We start from the raw sequence: 25,331 nt of genomic DNA on the forward strand, positions 1-25,331 counted from the left end.
AGAAAACACAGTAATACTATTAATAATAAGCAATGCAATGAACAGAAAAGGAAAACATAAAATTAGATCAAAAATACTCATAAAAATAACACATTGTTTTATGTTCTCTAAGATAGGCAATAGTAGACAATAGGTAACGTAGACAATAATCATAAGATAAACCTTCCTGATACAGTATTACTGCAGTGTTAACATGCCTGTATTACTTGATTGCACCAGTCTTAAAATTGAGTGTAAGCCTTTGTATAGCTTCTGTGGGTTTTATACCAAATTTAGAACACATATATTTTAGAGAATCACAGGAGAAGGGTTTTACAGAACTACTGGTTGATAACTAAGTTTTAAACACAGCTTTAAAGAAAAAAAAAAAAAAACCCACAACCAAAAAAGGAGAATATTAAAATGTAATCATTACAAAACATTTATAAATAATTTATTATATTTTTCCAGGTAGCTTCAGACTAAAAATGCCTGATTTGTGTGCCCCCACAGATATCTTCAAAGTATAGATTATTTCACTATAGTGCTGCAGTGTGGTAAACAGCATGCATAAAACCACATCTATTCTGATTCACAGTGGTACTGAACAAAGGTAATTAACACCAGGCAGTTGATTTCAAATTTCAACTTTCAATGGCCTATATCCTCATCAGCTAAACTTGCATAATTATAGTAAACTAGAGGTTTGTCTCCCCTCTTACTCAAGTAGAATCCTACAGTTACCATTGGCTTCAGCAGCACCTGGATTCGTTCCTCAGAAGAGGATCTAAAAACTACACATAACTAGGAAACTGCCCTCGAACTTCTTTTTCCTCTTTCTTCCCTTCCTCTCTTACTTCCCTCCTACTTCCCAGGACTGGCACTCCTAAGCACTGCTGCCAGGAAAAGAAATTTTACATGTATTTTATATTCATATTCCACAGAGGAAGTTGGTTTCACAGCATTTCATTTCAGCCCTTTAAATTCCAGTGTTACCCCCTTTCCCTATCACTAGTCTTTCATGTACTGACCTTGGAGACACTTTACAAGTTCACACATGCAGAAATACTCTGCTTCCCCAAGCAGGCCATGCATTTTAAGAAGCAAAACACATCAGGCTTTAATATGGAAACCTGACAAGCTGTTATCATGCAAGAGAACTGTGCACTGCTATAAAACTGTTATCACAGAGACATGTATGAGGAGCAGACTGTTCAGGAGGGAGCATTTCAAGTTCATAGTGCTGAATCATCCAAAACAAGTAAATGTGTAGTTGGTACAAGCTTTGAGCAAAGGTGTACACTATAAGACCCAAATCATTGTTCTCTGCTCTTGAACTGTCTGGGCATTAAGCCAGTTCCTAGCACATTGAAGGCAGTGGAATTCTGCTACATTTTCATAAAATTAACCTAGTACCTGGGGAGAATGCCTGGAGCATTTTTCTTTCATTTTATCATATAAAAGGAAAACTGCTTTAGAAATAGATGGTAACATTTTTCCTAAGCACACGTGTAGAAGTCTGGCAGTCATAACTTCACTTTTAAACGCATTCAGATATCTACACTCATGACACAAAAGCAACAGAGGGTCACAGTTTGGCAGAACCACACCACACCAACTTCCATTTTTGGGACCTAAAATAGTACCTAAAGAAAATCATATGAACAAATAAAAATGATCAATTTTTAAACTCTAAAGGATATCAGTTAATACCCCTTTCTGTTTTTGAACCAATTGTTCCAGTTCTTGTTCTTTTGAAAGGAGCTTGCACTCCAGTTCTTGACTGTAGGACTGAAACCTCTCTGTGTCCTGCAAAATTCAAAGAGGAAATGGATTAACAGAACAGCACAACTGTGTCAGCAGGAGGAGACACAAGGAATCAGGCACGAAAATAACAGGCAAGCTTTTCACAGTGAACATAATGAGCTACTGATAGAACTCAATTTAGGGATGGTATCAATCATGAATCTCGACTCTGAGCTTCTGTAAACTGGTGTAGTCCAGTAACTTCAATGACTGCAGTTGCTACAGGACATGCTTGACTGCACGTGAGTAGGCATCAAGTCTACAAAGTGGAGGTAGAAGTCTTCTATCTTAGGCAGGAGCCTTAGGAGCTTAGTCAACCTAAATCAATGAAGCTAGAATGGATCCTCCTATTTCCAGATACACATACCCTCATCCTCTTAGACACTAGCATTCCTGTTGCAGCAGTGAGCTGTTTCAGAGAGCCAAACAAGCAGAAAAAAAATAGCAAAAAAGTGAATACCTTTCTGCACATTTGGCTTCCTGAACCAGACAACTGCTGACACAGAGAAGTGATGAGAATGCACTGATGGAAACAACCTGGACAAATTTAAATTATTATGAAGTCATACAGTAACTCACATACAAGCTACCAGGATTGACATGGGACATAGAGGCTACTGACACAGAGCAGCGCAACTCAGGTTGAAGTAAAAGAAACAATACCTGCTACCCTTAAACTCCATCACTAACAACAATTTGTCACAGATGTTCCACTGGTATAAGCAAGTGATCTGGGCTTCAGGCTCTGCCATTCACTTAGCAACTATATCAACCTGTCCACTAAGTATCCTGCAATCTCTGGGAACTCCCAGTTCTATTTGAGACTACTCCTTCAGACACTCCTCAGCCGAGACAAACTCTCAGACGTCCTCTGAGTAAAATTGGGTTCCAGAAGTTCATATTAGCTGAGAGTATGTTCTCTTCCTCCACAACAGGCTTCTACTCTCTAAGGTTCCCAGGAAAATGCCTCTAAACAAAAACAAACATTCCCCCAAGACAGCAGTGGTTCCTACATGCTTTTCCCCTTCAGCACTACATGTAATGGGGTAATCAAATGCATTTTAACTGACTTATGTGAAAGAATATATATCCAAGTCAAAAAGACAGAATAACTGCCCCTTTTGTACAACCTTCAGTCAGCAGGGTATTAAGTATCGTAAATAGCTACAATTTGTACTCTGCATCTGCATCTTACCAATTTCTTTACATGTATTCTTCAAGAGCTGCTCTTCATTCAAGCCATAATAATTCCCCTTTTATATCGCATCAATGCATCTCTCCAGGCTGTAAAGTCTTTGTGAGACTTTGCATTAGAGAAAGAATTTAACAGTCAGATCTCCCCAAATGAGTCATGCCAAGAAACAATACTTCTTGAACGTCTGACAACCATTAATGTGAATGCTGACTGAACTGGCTTCTGAATGCTGGCTTCAGTGGGAAGCTTTAATGAAAAAGCTTGAAAGAAATAGCTTTACCTCAAATATACAACTAATTAGGAGATCCAACAATCATTGCTAATGGAAAAGCCTTTGTTGTTTTAGGATTTTCAATACAGCTTCAGTTGTGGGCTATTAAGAGCATATAAAACATTTCTTCCACAACAACTGCTGTCAGGCAAAGTTGCAAATACTTTTTATCGTTCGGCTGACGTGCAAACTTTATATAAAGGCTTCATCCCATCCACCACTAAAAACTGCTCTCAGCTTGGAATGGAAAAATCTTGAAATTTGTAAGTCAGGTTCACTACCCTGTGAGGCAAGTGAAAAGTCTGATTCCTTAGACAGCTGATTAAGGCTCTTTTTGCTCTAACACACTTTATGTCAGAAAACAAAAAATACTTCATGTATTTGGATCACTAAAGGATTTTTTGGATACCATATTTGATCAAGAATGGAGGCAGTCATTAATTGATGGATATCCACTAGTTTTGGCAACACTTTGTGTACTGCGAGTTGTTTGAAACCGTATATTGGTTTAATTTAAGACTGCCTTCAAGACAACAAAAAGGCATGAGCCTTGATTGGCTGTCTCAGGCCACTCAGAGAAGCTGTGGAACCTCCATCACTTGCATACCCAAAACTCAATTGGACAAGTCCCTGAGCAATCTGATCTAGTTAGGAGCAGCATAGGTGTCTTCCCACCTAAATGATTCTAAGATGACACTTTCCTGGGGCATACCGGGAGTTCTTGTTAGTTTCCTTGTTTTAGGAGAAAAAAACAGGACAGAAAAATCCAGAGAACAGACTATGAAAGCAGTAGAGGATATTTAAAGGAGACTTCGTAAGAAAAGGGAATTAATTGTCAGGTGTTCTGGAAGCACCTTGGCAATGACAAAAGAATCTGTCCTATGTTTACTTTGCAAATAGCCATGGTGGCTTCAGAAATTACCATCACTTGATTCATCTCTTGTTGCTCTTCAGTGAGAACTTATTCCCTCTCCAAAAGCAGAGACTGCAGAACTCAACAGGATTAGTGTTGCTCTGAACAACCTCAAAGAGCATTTTTCCTAATTGTGATCAGAAGCTGTACCCATAGCAGCATCAATAAAACAATAAGGCTGTAGTTCAGCTGACTTTCAAAAGAATGCCAGCTGCTACTGTATGCCAACCACTGAGCACAGGACATCGATGCTCCTCTCATCCAGCAAATCACTTAGTTTGAATCTGCAGAGCCTGGATCAGTACAAAAGTAGCAGTGAGGTAAATGATGCTTTTTCTTATTCTGCTGTGAAATGCATTTTGTGGACTTTCATTTCACACCCAGAATGAGTATAAAACCACTGGAAGTGGGAGCAGAATCCATGCCCACAACAACAAAGAGACACTCACTTTCAAGAGAAACTGCTCCTTCTCTTTTTTTATTTGCTGTTCCATTTCCTCATAGAGATGTTGAATTTCTTCATCATAAGCAGCAATTTTCCTAGTAAGAGATAAAAGTATACTGAGTGGTTCTTTGTAGCATTACTTCAAGTCACGGTTCACATGACAAGCTAAGCCCCACATTTCTGCCTTAACACAAGACTCCAGAGAATGTTCTAGGGTTAAGAAAACAGGAATTTTTGTGCAGGAAAAGTCACAGATTAGTTTTTTTTTTCCTCATGGAAGGAAAGCTTCAACAGCTCAAAGGCTAATAAAGCTACACATCTGATGTTTCCATATAAAGCAGATGTTCATTATGCAGTTTTGATGACTACTAAATGTTAGGTTTAAGGAACAGAGCTTCCTAGTGACAATTCTAAGAATTCCAGAGCCTAAGTTTGCCAGTTAAAAGAAGTATTTTCACTGCAACTTCATTTTTTTTACTCTGGAACTGCATTGTTCACCATTCAAGATCACTGAATGAGGTACTTCTAACATGTCTAAGAACAGACTTCTTCAAAGTCCTTCTTGAAAGCTGCCTTACTGCCTCTCTAACAGCTTTGCTGAAACAATTTGAAAAGCCCAGGTGAGAAACAGAAATAAATATGCTGCATACAAGTGTATCCGACTGTAGAAAAAAGGAAGACCTACAAAGCTCACTTTTTCCAACAGAATACTGCAATTAGCATCACTGCAGTTTGACACATGAAGGATCACACTGAACAGATGCCTCAGTTTGAGCAGAAAAAATTTAGCTGTTGAAAGGGAACAAGACAGATGCTTTGTTCTACTTCTATTCCATTCTATTCCATTCTATTCTATTCTATTCTATTCTATTCTATTCTATTCTATTCTATTCTATTCTATTCTATTCTATTCTATTCTATTCTATTCTATTCCATTCCATTCCATTTCATTCCATTCCATTCCATTCCATTCCATTCCATTCCATTCCATTCCATTCTATTCTATTCTATTCTATTCTTTCTGATTAATCCAGAAACTGAAAAGCAAAAAACACTTTGCATCAAACTCAGGGGACACCCTAGAAAGATTTCTAATAGATTAATAGGGCCTTTATGACAATACCATGTATTCCCTCACATTCCTCTTGCTAGAGCTGTTGCTTAAGCAATCTGCAGAATGCTTCTGTTACAAATAAAGTACATAATCTCCTAGGGCATCCACAACAGTAAAAGCAAGAGAAGGAATATACAGTAGAAAAAAAAGCTGCTGATTTTGTAATCTGGGTATCTACTTTTTTTTTTTTTTTCATACCTAATGCTCTCCATATTCTATATCTTCACTTATTAAAGGCCTGGCTCTCTTCTCAGTAAAAGCCAAGCCAAACAGAAAGAAACTTCACAAAATTTACCTATGCTAAGAAGAGTAAGAAACACCAGAAACAAGTCTTTCTTTCTCTTTTTCAAACATCAGAACACTTGACATTGCCAGCTTGCATTTTCAGTCACAGGTAAAAAATGTGGGGAGGAAGGCATTTTCTCAGGATTTACAGCAGCAGTAAAGAAATATCAAGCTACACCAATCTGAGGAAAACAATTGCTGTCACTTAAGATTTTTGTGAACTCTGACTAGGTGAGAAAAGCAGCCCAGACAAGGGCCTCTTCATGTGACTGCAATGCTTCAAAGAGAGTGACAGAAAATCCAGAAGCCCTTTTTGCTGCCTTACTCCCCTTACAGTGTAAAGTCAGGTCATGTTCTGATCTCAAATTTTATTTTGTTATAACTAAGAAAATGCTTCATAAGAAATTAGCACTTGTCAATGGAATAAAATTACACAGATTCATAAAGAATTAACACTTATTTAGAAAGGTATGGCAGAGATGCTAAGATCATATTTAAAAATACTGTATTCATGCAGTATAATGTCACTTTGATCAGGGCTAGATTGACTATGTACTGAAAAACCCTGTAACTTTGCACAGGCAGAACACACTGCACAGCAACCAGTGATTCCATGGGAATCATAAAGATTTTCTTTGCTTCTGTGTGACAGGGAGAATAACTTTAGTCCCATATTATTAAGCTGCTGATTTAGATATTTCCTTCCTCTTATGTGTTTGGAAGCAAAGGATATTGGCAGCACCATCAAGACTACATCCAGGAGGTACCTCTAGATGAGGAATCTTTTTAGTTGGTCTGGCACATAAGCACATGTCATTTCTGCAGGTTAAGTACTCCCCAAGCATTTCATTCATGGTCTACCATTCTTAACTCTGAGCAAATTAGACAGAAAGATAAAATAGTACCCTGTTATAATCAAAACTGTGACACAATTATAAGTAACGTAATTAACAAGCAGCAGAAAAAATAATCCAATACATTAGCTGGCAAATATTCCCCACAAGCAGAAAAATAGTTAAAGCCATAAGGGCATATCATTGTTATGTGAAGATACAAAATCTCTATTTTCTGGGATCATACCATCCAGTTTTACTCAATGCATAATTGTATAATTTCAGCAATATTTGATAACGTGATCTTTCTCTTTCCAGTAATGCTGTGGAATAAACAGAGATGGGAACGAATGGGAGACAGAGCACGTTAACCAAAATGGAATGAAACGTGAGTTCACTAAGTTCTCATGATGAGTTCAGGATCACTCTCAAGGGCTTAATTTCTGCCCGTTCATGTAGCTGCAGTGTGAATTGTTTGGGTTTCACAACTGCTGTTCATCCAGTTTGTTGTAATGGTTCTTCTTTCCCCTTAAAAGAATACAGTGATTTGTGCACTTTGTGCACTAATCTGAGACGCTGATTCTCCTCTTCTTCCACCGAAGGTGTACTCTGACACTGTCCGTGCTAACCCAATGAGAAGTCAATTCATCCTTCCCTTCTCGTTTACCCTTATGTTTATCTTCTCTGTTTAGAACTCTCTTGTTTGAAGCACAGTCCACCTTTTTACTAGGTTTGTCTTTCAAATGCAAAGCACAGCAGCAGACAGGGCTAATGGCAGTTGAAGATTTTATCTGCTATTAGAAGAAAAAGGTCTCTTTCTCATCTGTTTTAAGCTTACTTCTTATTAGTCTTAATAAATGCCCCTTGGTTCTGCTGCTAGGGATTTTAAGAATAACAGTTCCGCATTCAGCCTAGTCAGTGGTCTCATAGTTTTGTAAAGGTCTATCATATTTCATTCCAGCCTTTACCTCCTTGCTCAATAGATCCTACCTTTTAAAGACACTCTCTCAGAATAACTATTCCACTCCTTTAACCACTGAGTTGCCATTCTCTGTACCTTTCTTCATTCCACTACATTCTTCTTGTGTCACAGAGACCAGAACTTCACTCAGTACTCAAGATGTGGGTGCACCAAGATTTTGTAGTGGCAAAACCATGCTTTGTCATGTTCTCAGTAACGTTCCTTATCATGCATAGCATTTTACTGGGTTTTTCTGGCTGCCATTGCACCCTGAACTGATGATTGCAGGAAGCTTTCTGTGATGACCCCAAGGGCTTTCTCCAGAGTTGTAACTGTCCATTCCAAGCTCACTATCATTTAAACATGACTTAAATTATTTTATCTTCCTTACATTTACGTACAATTAAGTTCATTTACCACTTTTCTGCCTACTCAGTTACCATCACCCTATTATTTAAAAAACACCAGTACTAAATTTAAGAAGACATCTAATTTCAAATTAGCACTTAAAATTAAATACAAATATCAGAAAATCAAGGAGAACCCTGGCAAACAAAAACTCTATCTACTGTGTAGATGCCAAAAACAAAATGGAAGAATGTAAGGAGCTACTAGTCCAGACTTTCAGTGCACAGCTTAGCTTTTCCAGCACCAGACCAGATATATGTACAGTATTTAGTTTGATATATCACTGAAGTAAAAGTCTCTCACTTCTGTTTAAATGAAAAGAAATAAAGAAGCAAATGAGTATTTACAAAGCAGAGGGTTTAAACCTCATAGTTTCATCTTGCCTTAAAATCTACAAATATGGGCAACAGCTCATCATCAATTCATTTATGATTATAAACACCAGTGAGGAGAAGAACACCATTTCTGGGATAAAAGTGTGGCTATTTGCTTCATTTTCCTTAAAGTGTATTGAGTTCTATGTAAAAACTCATTAGCAGTATTTTGGCTGTTGTTCTAGTGAACCAGAACTACAGATCACTTAAAAGGAGAAACACCCCCATCATACAGAATATGTCTGATGCACTGATAGACCTCTTCCGTGAGTGTACCAGGAATATATCTGGTATCTTGTTAGGAATCTTTGTTGAAACTCTTTTAACTAAGGGATCACAGTGGCAGGTTTTAAGTTTCTTCTCCAACAATTGTCTGTGTGAACTCAATGTCTATTCTGTATGGGTGTTATTCACAAGCACACTTCAAGCTGAACTAGCCAGCAAGGAGGAGGAGATCTCCATCCAGAAAAACTCAAGGTCTGAGCTGATGACTGGAAGTAAAGGGACTAGGTTCTCAGCATGGCCATTAGATGGACTTAAACAGCCTCATGCTAATACCTGAAGGATCTGTGATTGCTAATGAGTGAGCAAATGAACACATTCTGGTAGCAAACTTCAATCCAGCTGAACCAGCCAGTGAGTAGAAGAAGACCCACATCTGGAAGGACCCAAGGTCTGAGTCAAAGAATAGGTAAGGCGCCCAGGGTGCAGGCAGGCACATCAGGTAGACTAAAGTCCATGCCAATGTTCAAAGGATCTCTGAATGCAGGTTTGATTCTGAATAATGTAAATGTGGGGGATGGCTGCATGTGTGTATGTTTTCACTAATAAAATTCACTCTTGATAAACTGGATAGAAGAAAATGTATTCTCCATGCGCTTCTGTGCTGATCACAGTTATTAAACAGACAAATTTATTCATTCAGTTCCCAAAAAAACCACTGACAACGGTCTGACAAAAAAACCACAATAAAACCACAAAACAAACCCCTCACCACACACGGTTATTGATAATCTCTAGTCTAAAACAGACAGCACAACTACCTCTATGCTGTTTCCAACTGAAAAGCTGTCTGCAGGCTAAAACCACACTTGTAGACTTAGATAAAAATGCTGCTATCAATACAAACCAATTGTCTTTAACGACCATACATTTTTAGTCTTTTTCTTTCTTCAGAAGCCTTATCAGATTCTCAGAATAGCCAACAGAGTGCTGAACAAATGAAGTAAATGTTCAGCAATGTATTATTTGCCTTTATTACTCAATCTATAAGAATGCGAAATTCAGAAGTGACACTTCATAATAAAAATACAGGAGAACTTCAACTATAAGCATTATTTTGCATTCTAGTTAGATTTAGCATCACAATTTTTTTCCCTCTAGATAGCTACATATTGAAGGATGATCTATTAATTTTTAGTTCTTATATATTTGGTTTTATATATGTTTTATGTATTTGTTTATATATATACACGTTATATATGTTTTTATATATAAAACCAATATATATTGTTTACTATATTTCATGTTTGTTTTATGTTTGTATTTGTTAACTTACATTTTCACTGGTATCAGTGCTTTGGGTTCCTTTAACATCTTAAACCTCTCATTTCTCTGGCCAGTTAATCCAGATTTACAGCTTTTCTGCACGCAATATTTGCAAAGCACACAGACAATTCACCACATTTACTGGTAAATCTGACCGTCCTCTGGAGTCAAACTGATTAACTAGAAGTTAATTGCTTAATACTGTCTTAAAACTGCAATGCAATAGACTTCTGCAGAAGACTTTCAGTCAACAAAATCTGTTAACTGGAAGAGAAAAGCTAGTTTCAGCCACTTCCACATTACAAATAATTTTACTGGCACTCTTCATGACTAATAGAACTTTATGTTATGGGAACTCTTGTGATTACAGTCCTCAGTTCTGCACTGAAACACCTTGTTTATTTCAAAGGTTCAAAGAGTAGGGAAGATAGTTGTAAAACTACAGAAACAGTACAACAAAAAGAAGTACTAACTTTTTTAGAGCGCATTCCAACTCGTTCTTTTCATTATCTGCTTCCTGGAGCTGGGAAAAAATTCTGACCAGGAACTCTTCAAAATTGGAAAGTAAATGGGGTTCGTCTTTTCTCAGCTGCAACCAAAGTTGTTTCACATCACTCTCACTGAAAGAAGAGATCACAAAGGATTCATTAAAAGACAACATTTCTCAGGCTGCAATAAATGTTCACAGGATCCTAGTGGATGAAGGCTTTGAGGCATCACTAGTCAGAACACAAAGCTTATTAAAAAAACCAGGATACTTAAGCAGTGCCAGATTTGAAAAGGATGAGGTGGGTGGGAAATGGTGGAAATTGCATTTATTGAATGGCCATGCATGACTGCAGAGAATCACAGGAACTGCTTGTCTAGTGGGTGCCTTGCCAGACATTTCCTCTAAACAGGAATGGATAAGAAAGGAGACAGATGAGAGACACTGTACCATCCCGTCACTTCTATTAGAAGTAAAGAAGTTCCCACGAATCTAGTAGGGAGGGGACAGTGGGAAGGCTAATCAACAACACTTCCTCATGAGACATGAATGAGACTCGGTCTCCTAAGTTACTTAGGCAAGTTAACAAATTGCATTTGCACTATGTTCTTTCATTTTCAACTCATTTTAATTTTACAGTGGGACTGCTACAAAAATCAGAACATGACATCTTGAAAATTTTGATTTAAAGATTTACTAAGAGTATGTTTTGTTTCCAAATCTGTTCAGCAGACACCAGAAAAAAGATGTTCTACTGTGAACGATAATGGGTTTTTAAGACTTTGACAAAATTCTCCTGAACAACTTCTTCTGTTTGTTTCTTCCTGACTCATTCTCTTTCACGTGCATTGTAAGCCTGAACTTAGCCAGCAAAGAGTTCTATATTTAAAGGACAAAATGAGGATAAGGATAGAAAAAGTGGGTGATAAAAATCTCTTCATAATGAAAACCTTTCAGGATGACTGACAATCATCTCTTTCCTGTAACAGGCAGTCAGGTGAAAAGAAGCACTGATGGGCACTTTTATTTCATGGTAAGGATCGCTTATGCATTTCTGAAACATTCCTACTCTCTGTCCAGATTCTCTCCCATTTTTGCCCCATGCTTTTTTTGATCTAGAACATTCATTGTGATTGACCAATGAATGTCAGGGCAACACACAAGAAGCTCTTAGAAGCAGTTTTTGGGTTTTGTGTTTCAGAGTGAGTCATTCTCGTCCTGAAAGAGGTAGTGTTATTAGAGCAATCACAATTGCAATTATGCACAGAGGGAAGAAAAAGCAGAAAAAGGGGAGAAAACATTCTTTCTTGTGGTTAACTGGTACACTTTAAACACAGACCTTGCCAAAAAAAGCAGTCATCGTGCATTGTTTGATTGAAAATCAGTGGCATCTGTGGATTACATGCTAGTAACTATGTAAGTTCAAAATCCATGGTAATTAGTGGGTTAATGGTATAGCTTTCACATGGCACAAACACACGTTTCATATGCATGAAGTACAATAGCTTTGTTCTTGAATATTGAATGGCATTTTATCATCTTTGACAACCAAGAAAATTAATTTTTAAAAAAATCACTGTGTAACTGAGCAGCCTTGGTTCTTGTCATTCACCTTGGATTCCATTAAAGTCAAACCCAGAGCTGAATCATAAAAGATCATACAATCTATTACTATTGCTGTGAAGACTCACTCATCCAAAACCATTTTAGCTCCAAGCCGATCCATCAGATTTGAGAACTGAAATTCTTCATCCTCATCATCATTCATGGTCTCTTCGCATTTAAGTGGGTGGGATGTTTCACCTTCTGATTGCTGCATCATTTCATTATTCAAAGCAATCTGCCCCAAAAGAAACTGGCCTAAGAATCAGAAATTACATATGTTAGCATTTTCAGAATTTACTATAAGAACCAATGTCACTGAGCAGCAATATACTAAAGATCAAATTTTACAGTAAATATGATTTGTGAGGGAAACTCCTACACTTGTTTACAAGAAAAGGGAGTATAATGAAACAGCAAAAGGATGAGGCACGGCAAGAGGATCCCTGAGTTCTATGCCTCTGTCCCCAGTTTAATGTCTAACCTTCAGTAAATCACTCACCTCAAAATCCACAAGCATACTGAAAAAATTCAGGCCTCCATAAACAAAAGACATAAATTGCAGCAACAAGCACTTAATAAATGTTGTGGTCTTATTTCTTGATATCCTTAAATAGAAGTTAGGAATCTAAAATAATCATAGCATTGGTACTGATAAAACCTATCTCCTGTTTTAACATTCTTTTTTTAGTGCATGACCAAACGCACACCTCAAATTCCTGTATAAACTGCATATAGAAAGCTACATTTTATCAACACTTATTTCCCTCCATTTGACTCACATGCATTTTAATTCCTCTAAACTTGACCCCTACAGCAGTTTCTTCAATCTATTTGGGATATTTCTATTAATAACAGGAAGATTGGATCATGGAGACATGGTGGGATGGCTCCCATGACTGGAGTGTTGCAATGGAAGGATACAGACTCTTTAGGAAGGACAGGAAGGGAAGATGAGGAGGGAGTTGCCCTTTACGTGAGAGAGCAGCTGGAATGCATGGAGCTCTGTGTGGGAATAGAAGAGTTGCTGATGGAGAGCTTATGGGTTAGGATTAAAGAAAGGACAGGCAAAGGGGACAGTATAGTGGGTGTCTGCTATAGGCCACCCAACCAGGTGGATGAGGCCTTCTACAGACAGACAGGAACAGCCTCATGTTTGCAGGCCCTGGTCCTCACGGGGGACTTCAACCACCCTGGTATCTGTTGGAGGGAAATGCAGCAGGACATACGCAAACCAGGAGGTTCCTGGAGTGCACTGATGATAAGTTCCTCCTCCAAGTGACAGAGGACCCAATGAGAAGTGCTCTGCTGAACATTATATCCACCAACAAGGAGGGTCTCATTGGGGATGTGAAAGTCAAAAGAAAGCATTGGCTGCAGTGACCATGAGATGGAGTTCAGGATCCAGAGGGGCAGGGAGAAGGGTGAAAAGCACGCTCATAACTGTGGACTTCAGGACAGCAGACTTCGGCCTCTTCAAATATTTGCTTGGAAGAGTCCCTTGGGATAAGGCCGTAGTCAAAAGAGGGGCCCAAGAAAGCTGGATAATATTCAAGGATCACCCTCTCTAAGCTCAAGAGAGTTCCATCCCAATGAATAAGAAGCCAGGCAAAAAAGCCAGGAGGCCTGCATGGATGAACAAGGAGCTCCTGGACAAACTGAAACACACAAAAAAAGCACAGAGGGTGGAAGCAAGGATGGGTAACCTAGGAGGAAACAGGAATACAGAAACATTGTCTGGGCATGCAGGGGTGGTTAGGAAAGGTAAAGACCAAATGGAATTGCATCTGGACAGTGATGTGGAAAAAAAAAGAAAAAAAAGAAGGGCTTCTTTAAGTACATAGGAGACAAAAGGAAGACTAGGGAAATGTGTCCCTCAATGAGATGAGGGACTTGGTTACACAGGACATGAAAAAGGCAGAAGTATTGAATGCCTTCTTTGCCCCAGTCTTTACTAGCAAGACTGGCCTTCAGGAATCCCAAGTCCCAGAGATGAGAGAGAAGGGTTGGAGCAAGGAAGACGTACACCTGGTGGAAGAGGATAAGTCAGGTCAGGGAATACTTAAGTATAGTGGACATATGTAAGTCCATAGGCCCTGATGGGATGCACCCAGGAGTGCTGAGGGAGCTGGCACATGTCACTATGAAGCCACTCTTGAGTCACTGTGAGGCCACTCCTGATAATCTTAGATCACGGTGACTGGGAGAAGTGCCAGAAGACTGGAGGAAAAGAAATGTCACTTCTATCTTCAAGAAAGTCAGGAAAGAGAATCCAGGGAACCACAAGCTCGTCAGCCTAACCTTGACCCCTGGGAAGGTGATGGATAACCTAATCCTGGAAACCATTTCCAGACACATTAAGGATGAGAAAATCATCAGGAGTGGTCAGCATGGATTCACCAAGGGGAAGTCAAGCTTGACCAACTTGATAAACTATGATAAAGTAACTGGCCTGGTAGGTGAGGGGGGAGCAGTGGATATGGTCTACCTGGACTTCAGTAAGGCCTCCAACAAGCTGTTGAGCATTCAGTGAGGTAGATTGAAAAGTGGCTGAATGGCTGGGCCCAGAGAGTGGTGATCAGTGGTGCAGAGTCTAATTGGAGGCCAGTGACTGGCACGTACCCCAGGGATCAATACTGGGTCCAGTCCAGTTTAACATCTTCATTAATGACCTGGATGATGGTGCAGAGTGCACCCTCAGCAAGTCTGTAGATGACACCAAACTGGGAGGAGTGACTGATACACGAGAGGGTTGTGCAGCCATCCACAGGTACCTCAACAGTCTGGAGAAACGGGCTGACAGGAACCTCATGAAATTCAACGAAGGGAAGTGCAAAGTCCTGCACCTGGGGAGGAATGACTTCATGCACCAGTACATGCTGGGGGCCACCCAGCTGGAAAGCAGCTTGGCAGAAAAGGACCTGGCAATCCTGGTGAACACCAGTTTGACAGAAGACAGCAATGTTTCCTTGCTGCAAAGAAGGCTAATGGTATCCTTGGCTGCATTAGACAAGAGTATTGGCAGCAGGTTGAGGAAAGTGATCCTTTGCCTTTATTCAGCACTGGGGAGGCCACACCTGGAGTATTGGGCTCCTCAGTACAAGAAAGACAGGAACATACCGAAGAGAGTCCAACAAAAGATGATTAAGGGACTGGAGTATCTCTGATATGAGGAAAGGCTGAGGGGGCTGGGACTGTTTAGTCTAGAGAAGAGAAGGCTCAGGGATATAATCAATGTATACAAATACATGAAGGGAGAGTGCAAAGAGGACAGAACCAGGCTTTTTTAAGTGGTGCCTAGTGACAGGACAAGAGGCAATGGGCACAAACTGAAACACAGGAGGTTCCATCTGAAGATCAGGAAACACTTCTCTACTGTGAGGGTAACCAAGCACTGGCACAGGTTGCCCAGGGAGATCGTGGAGTCTCCCTCCTTGGAGATACTTAAAAGCCATCTGGACAGAGACCGAGGCAATTAGCTTGAGGTGGCCCCGCTTGAGTAGGGGGCTTGGACCAGATGACCTCCAGAGGTCCCTTTCAACCTCAACCACTCTATGATTCTGTGATTCAGATATTCCTGGCTATTGAGACCACATCACAGCCATGAGAGACTTCCATGAAAGTCATGAGACCTTCTCAACAATTTTTCACTAGCCAACAAGACATGATGTTACCTTGCATTTGCTCTAGTAAGTGTTGAGAACACTATAGAAGAATTGATTATAAGAAATTGACAAATCAGTTGATTCAGTTTAAACATGAGGCTAAGCAAAAATAGGTATTACTGAACTCAACTGGTTAGAAGGGTTCAAGTAAATTAACAAACAGGTGAAGCTTGAAACTATCTTAGACTCAAAAGTGCACAACTATCTGAACTCATATCTCAAAGTGGGAGGGTGTGGAGGGGACACATATGTAGACAAGATCTGGCTGTATCTGACTGTATCTGATCTGCCTTCAGATCTGACTGTATCAATATTGACCTCAAAAAAGAGGTAAGCTGAGATCCTACAATGAATACAATGAACAAAAAAAGAAATCGACAACTTGGAGATAAAAAGAATATATATATAGACAAGAGAGCCAAAAATACTGAGACTTGCAAAGAATACTAAAATAAACAGCTACAGGCTTTTTAGTGATATCCATAAAAAGAAAGGAAGAAAGAAATACAGTAGTTGTACAGTGAGGTTGCAGAAGTGGAATTGCCACATGAATAATCAATGCACTTGTGCTCTGTTGGGGAAGACAAGATACATTGAGTGCACCCTCAGCAAGTTTGCCGATGACACCAAGCTGTGTGGTGCGGTTGACAGGCTGGAGGGAAGGGATGTGCCATCCAGAGGGACCTGGACGGGCTGGAGAGGTAGGACCGTGCAAACCTCATGAGGTTCAACAAGGCCAAGTGCAAGGTCCTGCCCATGGGTTGGGTCAATGACAAGCACAAATACAGGCTGGGTGATGAGTGGATTGAGAGCAGCCCTGCGGAGAAGGACTTGGAGATATTAGCGGATGGAAAACTGACTATGAGCCAGCAATGTGCGCTCACATTCCAGAAAGCCAGCTGTGTCCTGGGCTGCATCAAGAGCAGTGTGGCCAGCAGGTCAAGGGAGGGGATTCTACCCCTCTACTCCACTCTTATGAGACCCCACCTGCAGTGCTGTGTCCAGCTCTGAGGCCCCCAACAGAAGGACATGGACCTGCTCGAGCGGGTTCAGAGGAGGCCACAAAGATGACTGGGGGGGTGAAGCACCTCCCCTATGAGGACAGGCTGAGAGAGTTGGGGTTGTTCAGCCTGGAGAAGAGAAGGCTCCAGGGAGACCTTAGAGCGGCCTTCCAGTGCTTAAAGGGGGCTACAGGAAAGATGGGGAGGGACTCTGCATCAGGGAGTGCAGGGATAGCACGAGGGGTAACAGTTTTAAACTGAAAGAGGGTAGATTTAGATTAGACATAAGGAAGAAATTCTTTACTGTGAGGGTGGTGAGACACTGGCACAGGTTGCCCAGAGAAGCTGTGGCTGCCCCCTCCCTGGCAGTGTTCAAGGCCAGGCTGGACAGGGCTTTGAGCAACCTGGTCTAATGGAAGGTGTCCCTGCCCATGGCAGGGGGGTTCGGACTAGATGACCTTTAAGGTCCCTTCCAACCCAAACAATTCTATAATGATTCTATGATGATGATTCCATCAAATTCTAAATGTGTGAGCTATTTTAACATCTGCAAGTCAGAAGTTTTAAGGAATCTAGGCAAAATTGTGATTTTCTGCAAAGGATCTTTGGTTATATTCTAAATTCTAGTACAGAAGTTACCTTAGACTCAAGGAAACAAAATACTGATGTGGTTTTATGGTTTTATCATCTCTATCTTGCATTTTTTCTCACAGAACCCAGCACAGCATGTTGACAACAGAAACAATAGACTATATTGCAAAGTAAATTTCAGATTTTCCACCATTTAGAAATATGAACGGGATTCTCCCACACTAATTGGTACAGCACAAGTTTTATCCAGATGCTACTCTGCTTTCTCCATTCTCTAGTTTTCTAAAGCAGCCTTTATCTAGTACAGCTTCTGCTTCTACTAGAAACATCATCACCTAGCCAAATGTATGACTATCTAGCCTGGATCCCTAGAAAATAGCCGTCAATCCTGTGTAGCAGGTTAAAATGTAGCATGCTTTACACTGTCTTATCCTTACATTTTATGTGAACCCTACACACAGGTGCTGTTGAAGGCAGCGCCTTGTCTGTGGCAGTCTGTGTAGTCTGCTGGGTGCAGGTCCTTTGTGTGTCTGTGCGTGTGCATGTGTGGGTGCCTCTAGGACACACATTTAACTGCACTACCAGTTGAACCTGCAACAGAAAAGCAGCAGCCACATCCATCTGGGTCTCTGAACTGGGCTGCAGCAGCTGGGCAGAAAGAATCCCCAGGCTCTGCAGCTGCTGGACATGGCAGCCACTTACAACATCCCTTAACACAAAATTTTGTTTTTGCAGAGACTACTTATGAAAATAATCTCCATTTAACTAAGAAATATGTATAATTTACTTATGAAAAGTAAAGCAGTAACACATTATTTCATTTTTAAATAATGACAATTTGCAGATTAAAGCATACTTAGTTAAGATACTTGATCTAGCTCTAAAATGGGAGAGGTGGGACATAAGAGAACTAAAATTTCAAATGATTGCAAACAAAAATGAAGGTCCTATTTGCTGGGCCTATTACATAGTATTTAAATGGAGATTTAATGTTACAATTCACATGTAGAAGAGATTCAGTTTTCTAGAGAAAATACTTAAACCTGATGCTTATAGTCAGCAGAGCTAAAATTTAAGTACAAAATTGATTCTGCATAAACAACCAAACAGTCTCACTAACTAACATTGTCATCTTACCTGGAACCTCACAGCTGGGCAGAAAACAACCCTTTCACAAACACAAAAAACATGACAGTAAGAGTGCTGTTGCAAAGCAGGCAGTTACAAAAGACTTATCAGCTCCCATCATTCAGTGATAACAATTGCCTCATCGTGGTTTGTTTTGAAATAAAGTGACATCATTTGAAGAATTAATTTGTTATGTAAGGATGTAAGATGTAAGGACAATGGTATTAACACATTTTCAACATTGTCTTACATTAATCTTAATCTTAATTATCTCTCAGGTCTTATCACCTGATATGAAATAAAACACAAGATTCTTTTCCTCCAAGGGAATTTTCTAAAATTTGTTCATAGATCTACTCCACAACTTCAAACAGGTTACATCACCTGTCTCATACTGTGCCATCTTACACAGGAGAGAAAGACCCTGGAGCTCTCTGTCTATTTATAGACATAATTTGACCACTTCATCTGCTGCATATATCTGCTGTATCTAAGGAACAGTCTGGCTCCCTGTGTGCATCGTTAAGCGTACTGTTGAGATAAAATGTGTCTTTATTGATGTGAACAGCACAGAATATGAATAAAGCTCTATAAAGGAGACGTGCTTTCCAAACTCACTGAATCCTGTGGTGAACTCCTTTGGAGTAAGTGAGCCGTTGCCATCAGCATCCAATGTAACAAAAACTTTCTCAAGTTCTTCCAGGCTAAGAGGTAACTCAGGATGCAGTCTCTGGAATGACAAAACACGAAGCAACTTTACCCAGTACTACAGGATGAGAGGAAGACTAGATTCTACAGAACATCCATAATACAGAGTTAAAATTTAAATACATCTGTTTTCCAGAGTTAAAATTTAAATACATCACAGAGTAAAACATCATCAACTGAGGGAGATTTGCTTTTTTAACTTCATTATTTGCTTTTATGAACCCTTTAAGACAAAGCAGTGAGAACAATCTCCTTGTGACACAGATTCCAATCACAAAGGGACGAGGTAGAACTTGAGGTGGAGTCTCAGCGTTCTGGTGAAATGGCTTGATTATCTTGGTGAAATGCCTTGATTATCATGCAGCTGGACAAAGTTGCAAGCAGAAGTGTACACCTAGTTCCTTCCATGTCATGAGGTCAAGCAAGAGACTCTCTAATCAAGAACATTATAGAGGGTATACTGTCCTAATTAAAGCTGCTTTAAAACGTGTAAATATTTTAAATAAATAAATAAAACAAAGCTAAGAAAGCTGCAGTGTCCAAGGAGCAAACCTGCTGCTCCAGTAATGAGTTATATGTAGTTCATGACCATCTACTTCTGAACTGCAGCATGCTCACACCAAAAAAGACAAAACTTAATGAAAGCAGTTCCACAAAATCAGATATTTTTTCCGGAGAATCTAAAGACAGGCATAAAAGAAAAAACCATTTTTTTAATCTGGCCCTAATGGTTTTACTGTAATTCTTTTAACAGTATAGACAGATTCCTGGAAATAACAGGAAACTAGAGCAGCAAACAACTACAACAGCACCAGGAGATAGCACTAGGAAGATTAAAACCTTTCCTCAGTTTGAGAGGCAATATAATATCACTGGTGAACTCCTCTGCCTCATTAGTTAAGATTTTAATCCCTTCCCTGAACTCCTATTGTATATACAACATATTAAAAATTGCAAGCTAATAGGTTGATAAAGTTCATCAGAACAAAAGTACTAATCTGTTTCACTGTAGGGAAGGGATTTAGGGCCAAAGAAAGTTTCTCCTGCAATCCAAGAACAATAGAAAACACTATGCAAACCAAGCCATACAGCCAAGGTAAGAATTAGCTGAGTGCATTAACCAGGGTTTAGGGTATACATTAAAACCTCTATGAGTTGAATGGAAGAGCAGTAAAGGGAACTCCAAGGTGGTCTTGAGAAGGGAAAGCAACAGAGCTGCTAAAGCACGGAGCTACATGGAATAGTCCCAAAGGGATATCTGAGCAGGATTAATTATGCGTTGCTGCCTGCTTCCAAAAAACTAAGAAAACTTGATGTATATTCAGTCTAAATAAGTTACTTCATCAGCAATACACCTGACTTACTATCAGTTTCTCACTTAAACACACACATCTTCCCAAAGCTTTATATTTTAATCTTTTAGATCTACAGGGAAACTTTTCAAAATTAGCTTCTCTTGTAAAATTCTTACAGCCTACACTGCACTGATGAGGGCGAAGGTGCTTCAGACAAATTACTCTTTTTACACTTAGAAAAACAAAAACTGTACTCCTACTGCCAGGTATTTGGGACCTGCTGAAGGAGTGCTTCCTGAGAGCTGGCTGTCCTCTGCCGACCATGTCATAAACACAGGCCCACCTGCTATTCCAGTACAAATGCTTGTGGGTCTTGCTGCTAATTTGACTGATAAATACACGCTTCTCCAACTACAGCTGGAGTGCCCTATTGCAGGGTTCAAATTCTGAACTGAATTACACTAATTTTGCAGTAGAAAACACCACAATTACTTGCATTTCCTTGAAAACTATGGAAACAGGAGATTTTGAAGAATGTATCAACATTTTGCTCCATTAAATTCCCTGTGGGTAGTTTATGATTTATGGACTTTGATGAACTGGGGCCACACTAACCATTGTTACTAAGATCAAGTCAATGTTTTCCCAACCTCTTGGTTTTGTTCTTCAAAAAAATTTTAAGGTTTTTTTTTGTTAGTAACAAAATCTTATGGTTGGTCTCATAGATGTGTTTTAGTTTATTTGCTCATTTTGAGCTTACTGTAAAAATACATCGATCCTTTCAACATGAGGCTCTTAATTTAATAAAAAAAAAAAAAGGAAATAAAACATTTCCAAAGATACCACTGGAGCTTAAAGGGAAATTATCTGAATTGTCACTCAGTGTGTGCTCTGTGCTTTCATGATGTCTATGTTTACTTATCTAAAAATACCAAGCTTTTACTCTGCTAAATAAAAAGACAGAGCTCAAACAGCTAAGAGCAAGATATGAACCCAATTCTGCTATACACATTAAAACAAAACATTTTGCAACACTTATTCTCCTTACTCATGATAAGCTCAAGGCCCAAAGTGCAAAGCTGTTGTTTCAAGACTCATGCAGAATTTGCTTTCTTGCAATTTCAGAAAACCTTGTTTGTTTGAAAGTTGAGCACATTTGATATTTTGAAATGGAATGAAAGATTCCAAACAACCAGTATTAACATAATCTCAAAATAAACAGCATGATATAATATGGGAGGAGTAAATCTTTAATATAATTACTATATTATAGACACATCAGAAAACTTTGTTTGCAAGATCTGTTTCACTGAAGTTAATTGGATTTTAAATACTCAGCACTTTTTAGATACCCAGCACTCTCTGTTGAAAATCATGCCTCATATCACATGACTAAAGATTAAAAAGCTTCATGTTAGCATCTTGCATTTGAAGCAATGCTTCATTAATGGTAAGTAGTGCTGAACTAACAAATAGCAGGATCCAAACGTGATCAACACTTGGTACCTTTTAAGGAAAAACTGATTTATTTTATTGATTTGTCTTTGTTATAGGGAGTGAACATCATGAAAAGTGCAATCAGAATCAACTATACTGATTTCAAACATGCTTGCAATACAGGGTTTCTAGTTAACTAGTCATTTTTCTCAATGATTAATGAATGAAGCATAATGAATAACTGTAGCAGTATATGTCTAATGTACAGTTGTTCAGTAGAAAACATCATTATTTTGTATATTAATAAAATAAAGGATACCAAATCCATTAGAAAATGTAGATCACTGTCACTGGTGTCCAAACAAATCTCTGTTTTACTGAATTACAAGGAAGATGGGACAATGAGAAAGCTACCCCTGGCTTCAAAGAATCAGGGTTTCTGAATTGCTGGAATTAATGTAAAATTAGACTTTACTTCATAATTTTTATTCACTGTCACTAAACTACTGTAAAGTCAAAGGGAGGAGATGGGTCTCACCCCAGTTTTTTGTCAGTGGAACTGCATTGATTTCAGCTGAGTTACTCCTGTTTACTAAAGTGTTGAGTGGAGTAAGGATAATCCAATATCTTCAAAATGTCTGTATTTGTAATATTAGCTTTAATTGGATCAGCAGGAAATAAAAGCAAATATAAAAAAAACTTCCCAAGTATTCTGAGTACCCTTATTTCTGTATTCAAATGAACCAGACACATATAAACTGAAGTTGTCAGACACGGTGAAGAAATACTCATGGTGAAATAGAAGAAATGTGCTTTATCTGCTCTTTGTAACCCTTTGTAGCCCTTTTTCTACTGCATTTCTTACAACATGTGTTTTAGAACCTAAAGTATAAATTTACCAGCACTCTAAGCATAAAACCTAGAATCAAACAGAAACAAATGTTTTTATGTTCCTTACAAAGATAGATATTAAAACCCTTCATATACACATATATACATATACAGATACGGGTCTTCCACTAGGTGAAAATACATGGCGTTCAGTTTTTGGAAAGACAATAAAATTATAATCCGTGAAATTCTCTATGGGTATGGATTTACCAAAATTACCACTAACGATGTATTTGTTTGTTTCAGTTACTTCAATGAGATAATGTATACTGGTAAAGCCTAAAGCACAGCAAACACCTGCATTCCTGTATTTTTTCAACTTTGCAGAATTAGCACAGGTCATCACAAAACTCAGAAACACACAACTGCCAGAATCTGAGCAATTTACTATGAGGTTTTTGCTTTTCCAACATACGTAGTTAAAAGTGTTGCACTTGCATTTTCCTATATACAGACACATCTCTGTTTCTGAGGATATGGAAGGTTTCTACGTTTTATATTAGATGCTTCCATTGGTAGTAGTTTGTGCTGAATTGATTTTGCTACCACTCCCCAATTCTATTTCATCCATAAGTACTGAAGTAGAAATGGATTAACACAATGAAATTATGCTTTGCATGTCAAGCATGAGTACATTCTTGTTTTCTGCCACATTAGTTGAAATCACCTTATCATTTCTGCAGTATGCATCCAATCCCATTTTCAAAAGATTTTGTTATATAGTTGGGTTTTTTTCAGCTACATTTCCAGCAAATCTGATTTTGGCCCCTCAGGAAATTTCAGAACAATTTGGTAAGATTATGGTGAACACTGTGATGCTAAAATACTGTTTCTCTATATTTTCTACATATATATGTGATCCAGTTGAGAGTTCACCATTGTCTGGCAGATGAAACCAAAGTGAAAGTTTTTAATTTTGTGGAAAAAACAGAAAGATGAAATTGCTGGACTGAATACATTCATGATGCTGTGGCCAATCACAAAGTAATTAATTTACTGGAGTTTCAACTTTCTCAACAAGAATGGAATTAATTCACCTACTTCAATTTTCCACTTTTTTGTTGCTTTGTCTGTGGAAACAAATGCAAGCATTATGTAAGACTTCAAAGAGATTATTTATATCCTACATATCTCTTTAAAGTTATCAGGAGGGTGTTACAATTTTTAACTCTAAATCAGTCTCAACTCATTAAGGGCATTAGGAGCTTCTTTCATTGTGCATTCACATAGCAAATTTTGTTTTACCTGCATGTCTTGACGAGTGATGAAGCCTTTGCCTTCCAGATCACAAATCTGGAAGAACTCATGTGCTTTTCCCAACACAGTTAGTCGTGGGTCTTGTTCTCCAGTCCTGTTCCTCTCTGCATCTCCTGGTGGCACAGGACTGGCACAGTCTCCTTGTATTCTGTCCATTGTTACAATCTCAGCACAGAAATACTTTGGGATGCTGCTATCCCATTTACGCATAAATTCTGATCTGAAACCTGTGCATGAAAGGTAAGGAAAAGAGCAAATCAGACCCTCTTAATGATGCTTTCCACAATTTCTTAGCAACCATCTCTTTAATTAGGCACTAAAGCTTAGAAGATGAAAAAGCTTTTTGAAAATGCCTACCCTGATGGCCCGCACTAAAGACACTGCAAATGGGACGCTGAATGAGGAGGAGGGAGTCTGAGGGAAGGAGAAGACAAAACTAGCTCTGAAAAGGAATCTCAAAGCAAAATCAGCCAGTTTAACAAGAAATATAGACAATTAATTAACCTGAAGAAGAAAACACAGGAAATATGGGTAAATGAAAGAATAATTTAAAGTCACTACAAGTATTCAACTGGTACCCTTTTGACGCTGATCATCTTAACACCATGTATCAGAGTGTGCATCCAGTGCTTTGGAATACAGTTCATATAATAGCTACAGAGTGGAAGGTAATTGATGACTGATGGAACCCAATGAATCACAGTGTTTAAATCAGTTAAGTAAATTAAGAGAAAGATAACGGATTATGGAATTCTGAAACATTTCCTTAGATCCATCGTTATTACTTAGGGCTTTGACTTTCAGCTGTGAAGGAGAACTAATTACTAGTGAACTTGGGGAAAAGACTTCATAAGCTAATCACGTTTATACCCCCTGCATGAAAATATTTGTATATATTTATGTTTGGCTATAATTGGATCTTAAATTCATTCTAAGAGATCAGATGTAAATAGCTTTCCTTCTCCAAACATGTACAATTGTACAACGCACAGTATCAATACAAAAGGAGCAGGCTTTCCCAAAAGCCTATGGACTCAAAGGCATTATTGACTAATCATGGGTTGTCATGCCTCACCTGATGTTTGTAAGTCTCCCTGCATGATCTTAACTCATTATCACGTGGGTAAACCAAGCAGA

The 25,331-nt window shown here is 38.8% G+C and overlaps 1 protein-coding gene across 1 annotated transcript in view; it reads right to left on the reverse strand.

The window, feature by feature from the left end:
• The window catches only part of CRACR2A (calcium release activated channel regulator 2A), a 67,066-nt gene that overhangs the window by 30,836 nt on the left and 10,899 nt on the right, over positions 1 to 25,331 (reverse strand). The window contains exons 2-7 of the mRNA XM_074871946.1: positions 24,183 to 24,421; positions 19,225 to 19,336; positions 12,311 to 12,479; positions 10,606 to 10,752; positions 4,614 to 4,704; positions 1,693 to 1,788 (exon numbers count right to left, since the gene is read on the reverse strand). Of these exons, the coding sequence (XP_074728047.1) occupies positions 1,693 to 1,788; positions 4,614 to 4,704; positions 10,606 to 10,752; positions 12,311 to 12,479; positions 19,225 to 19,336; positions 24,183 to 24,404 (837 nt within the window). The 5' untranslated portion in view covers positions 24,405 to 24,421. The remainder of the gene's footprint in view (positions 1 to 1,692; positions 1,789 to 4,613; positions 4,705 to 10,605; positions 10,753 to 12,310; positions 12,480 to 19,224; positions 19,337 to 24,182; positions 24,422 to 25,331) is intronic.

This window comes from Strix uralensis, chromosome 5 (genome assembly GCF_047716275.1).
Source record: "Strix uralensis isolate ZFMK-TIS-50842 chromosome 5, bStrUra1, whole genome shotgun sequence".
NCBI lineage: Eukaryota > Metazoa > Chordata > Aves > Strigiformes > Strigidae > Strix > Strix uralensis.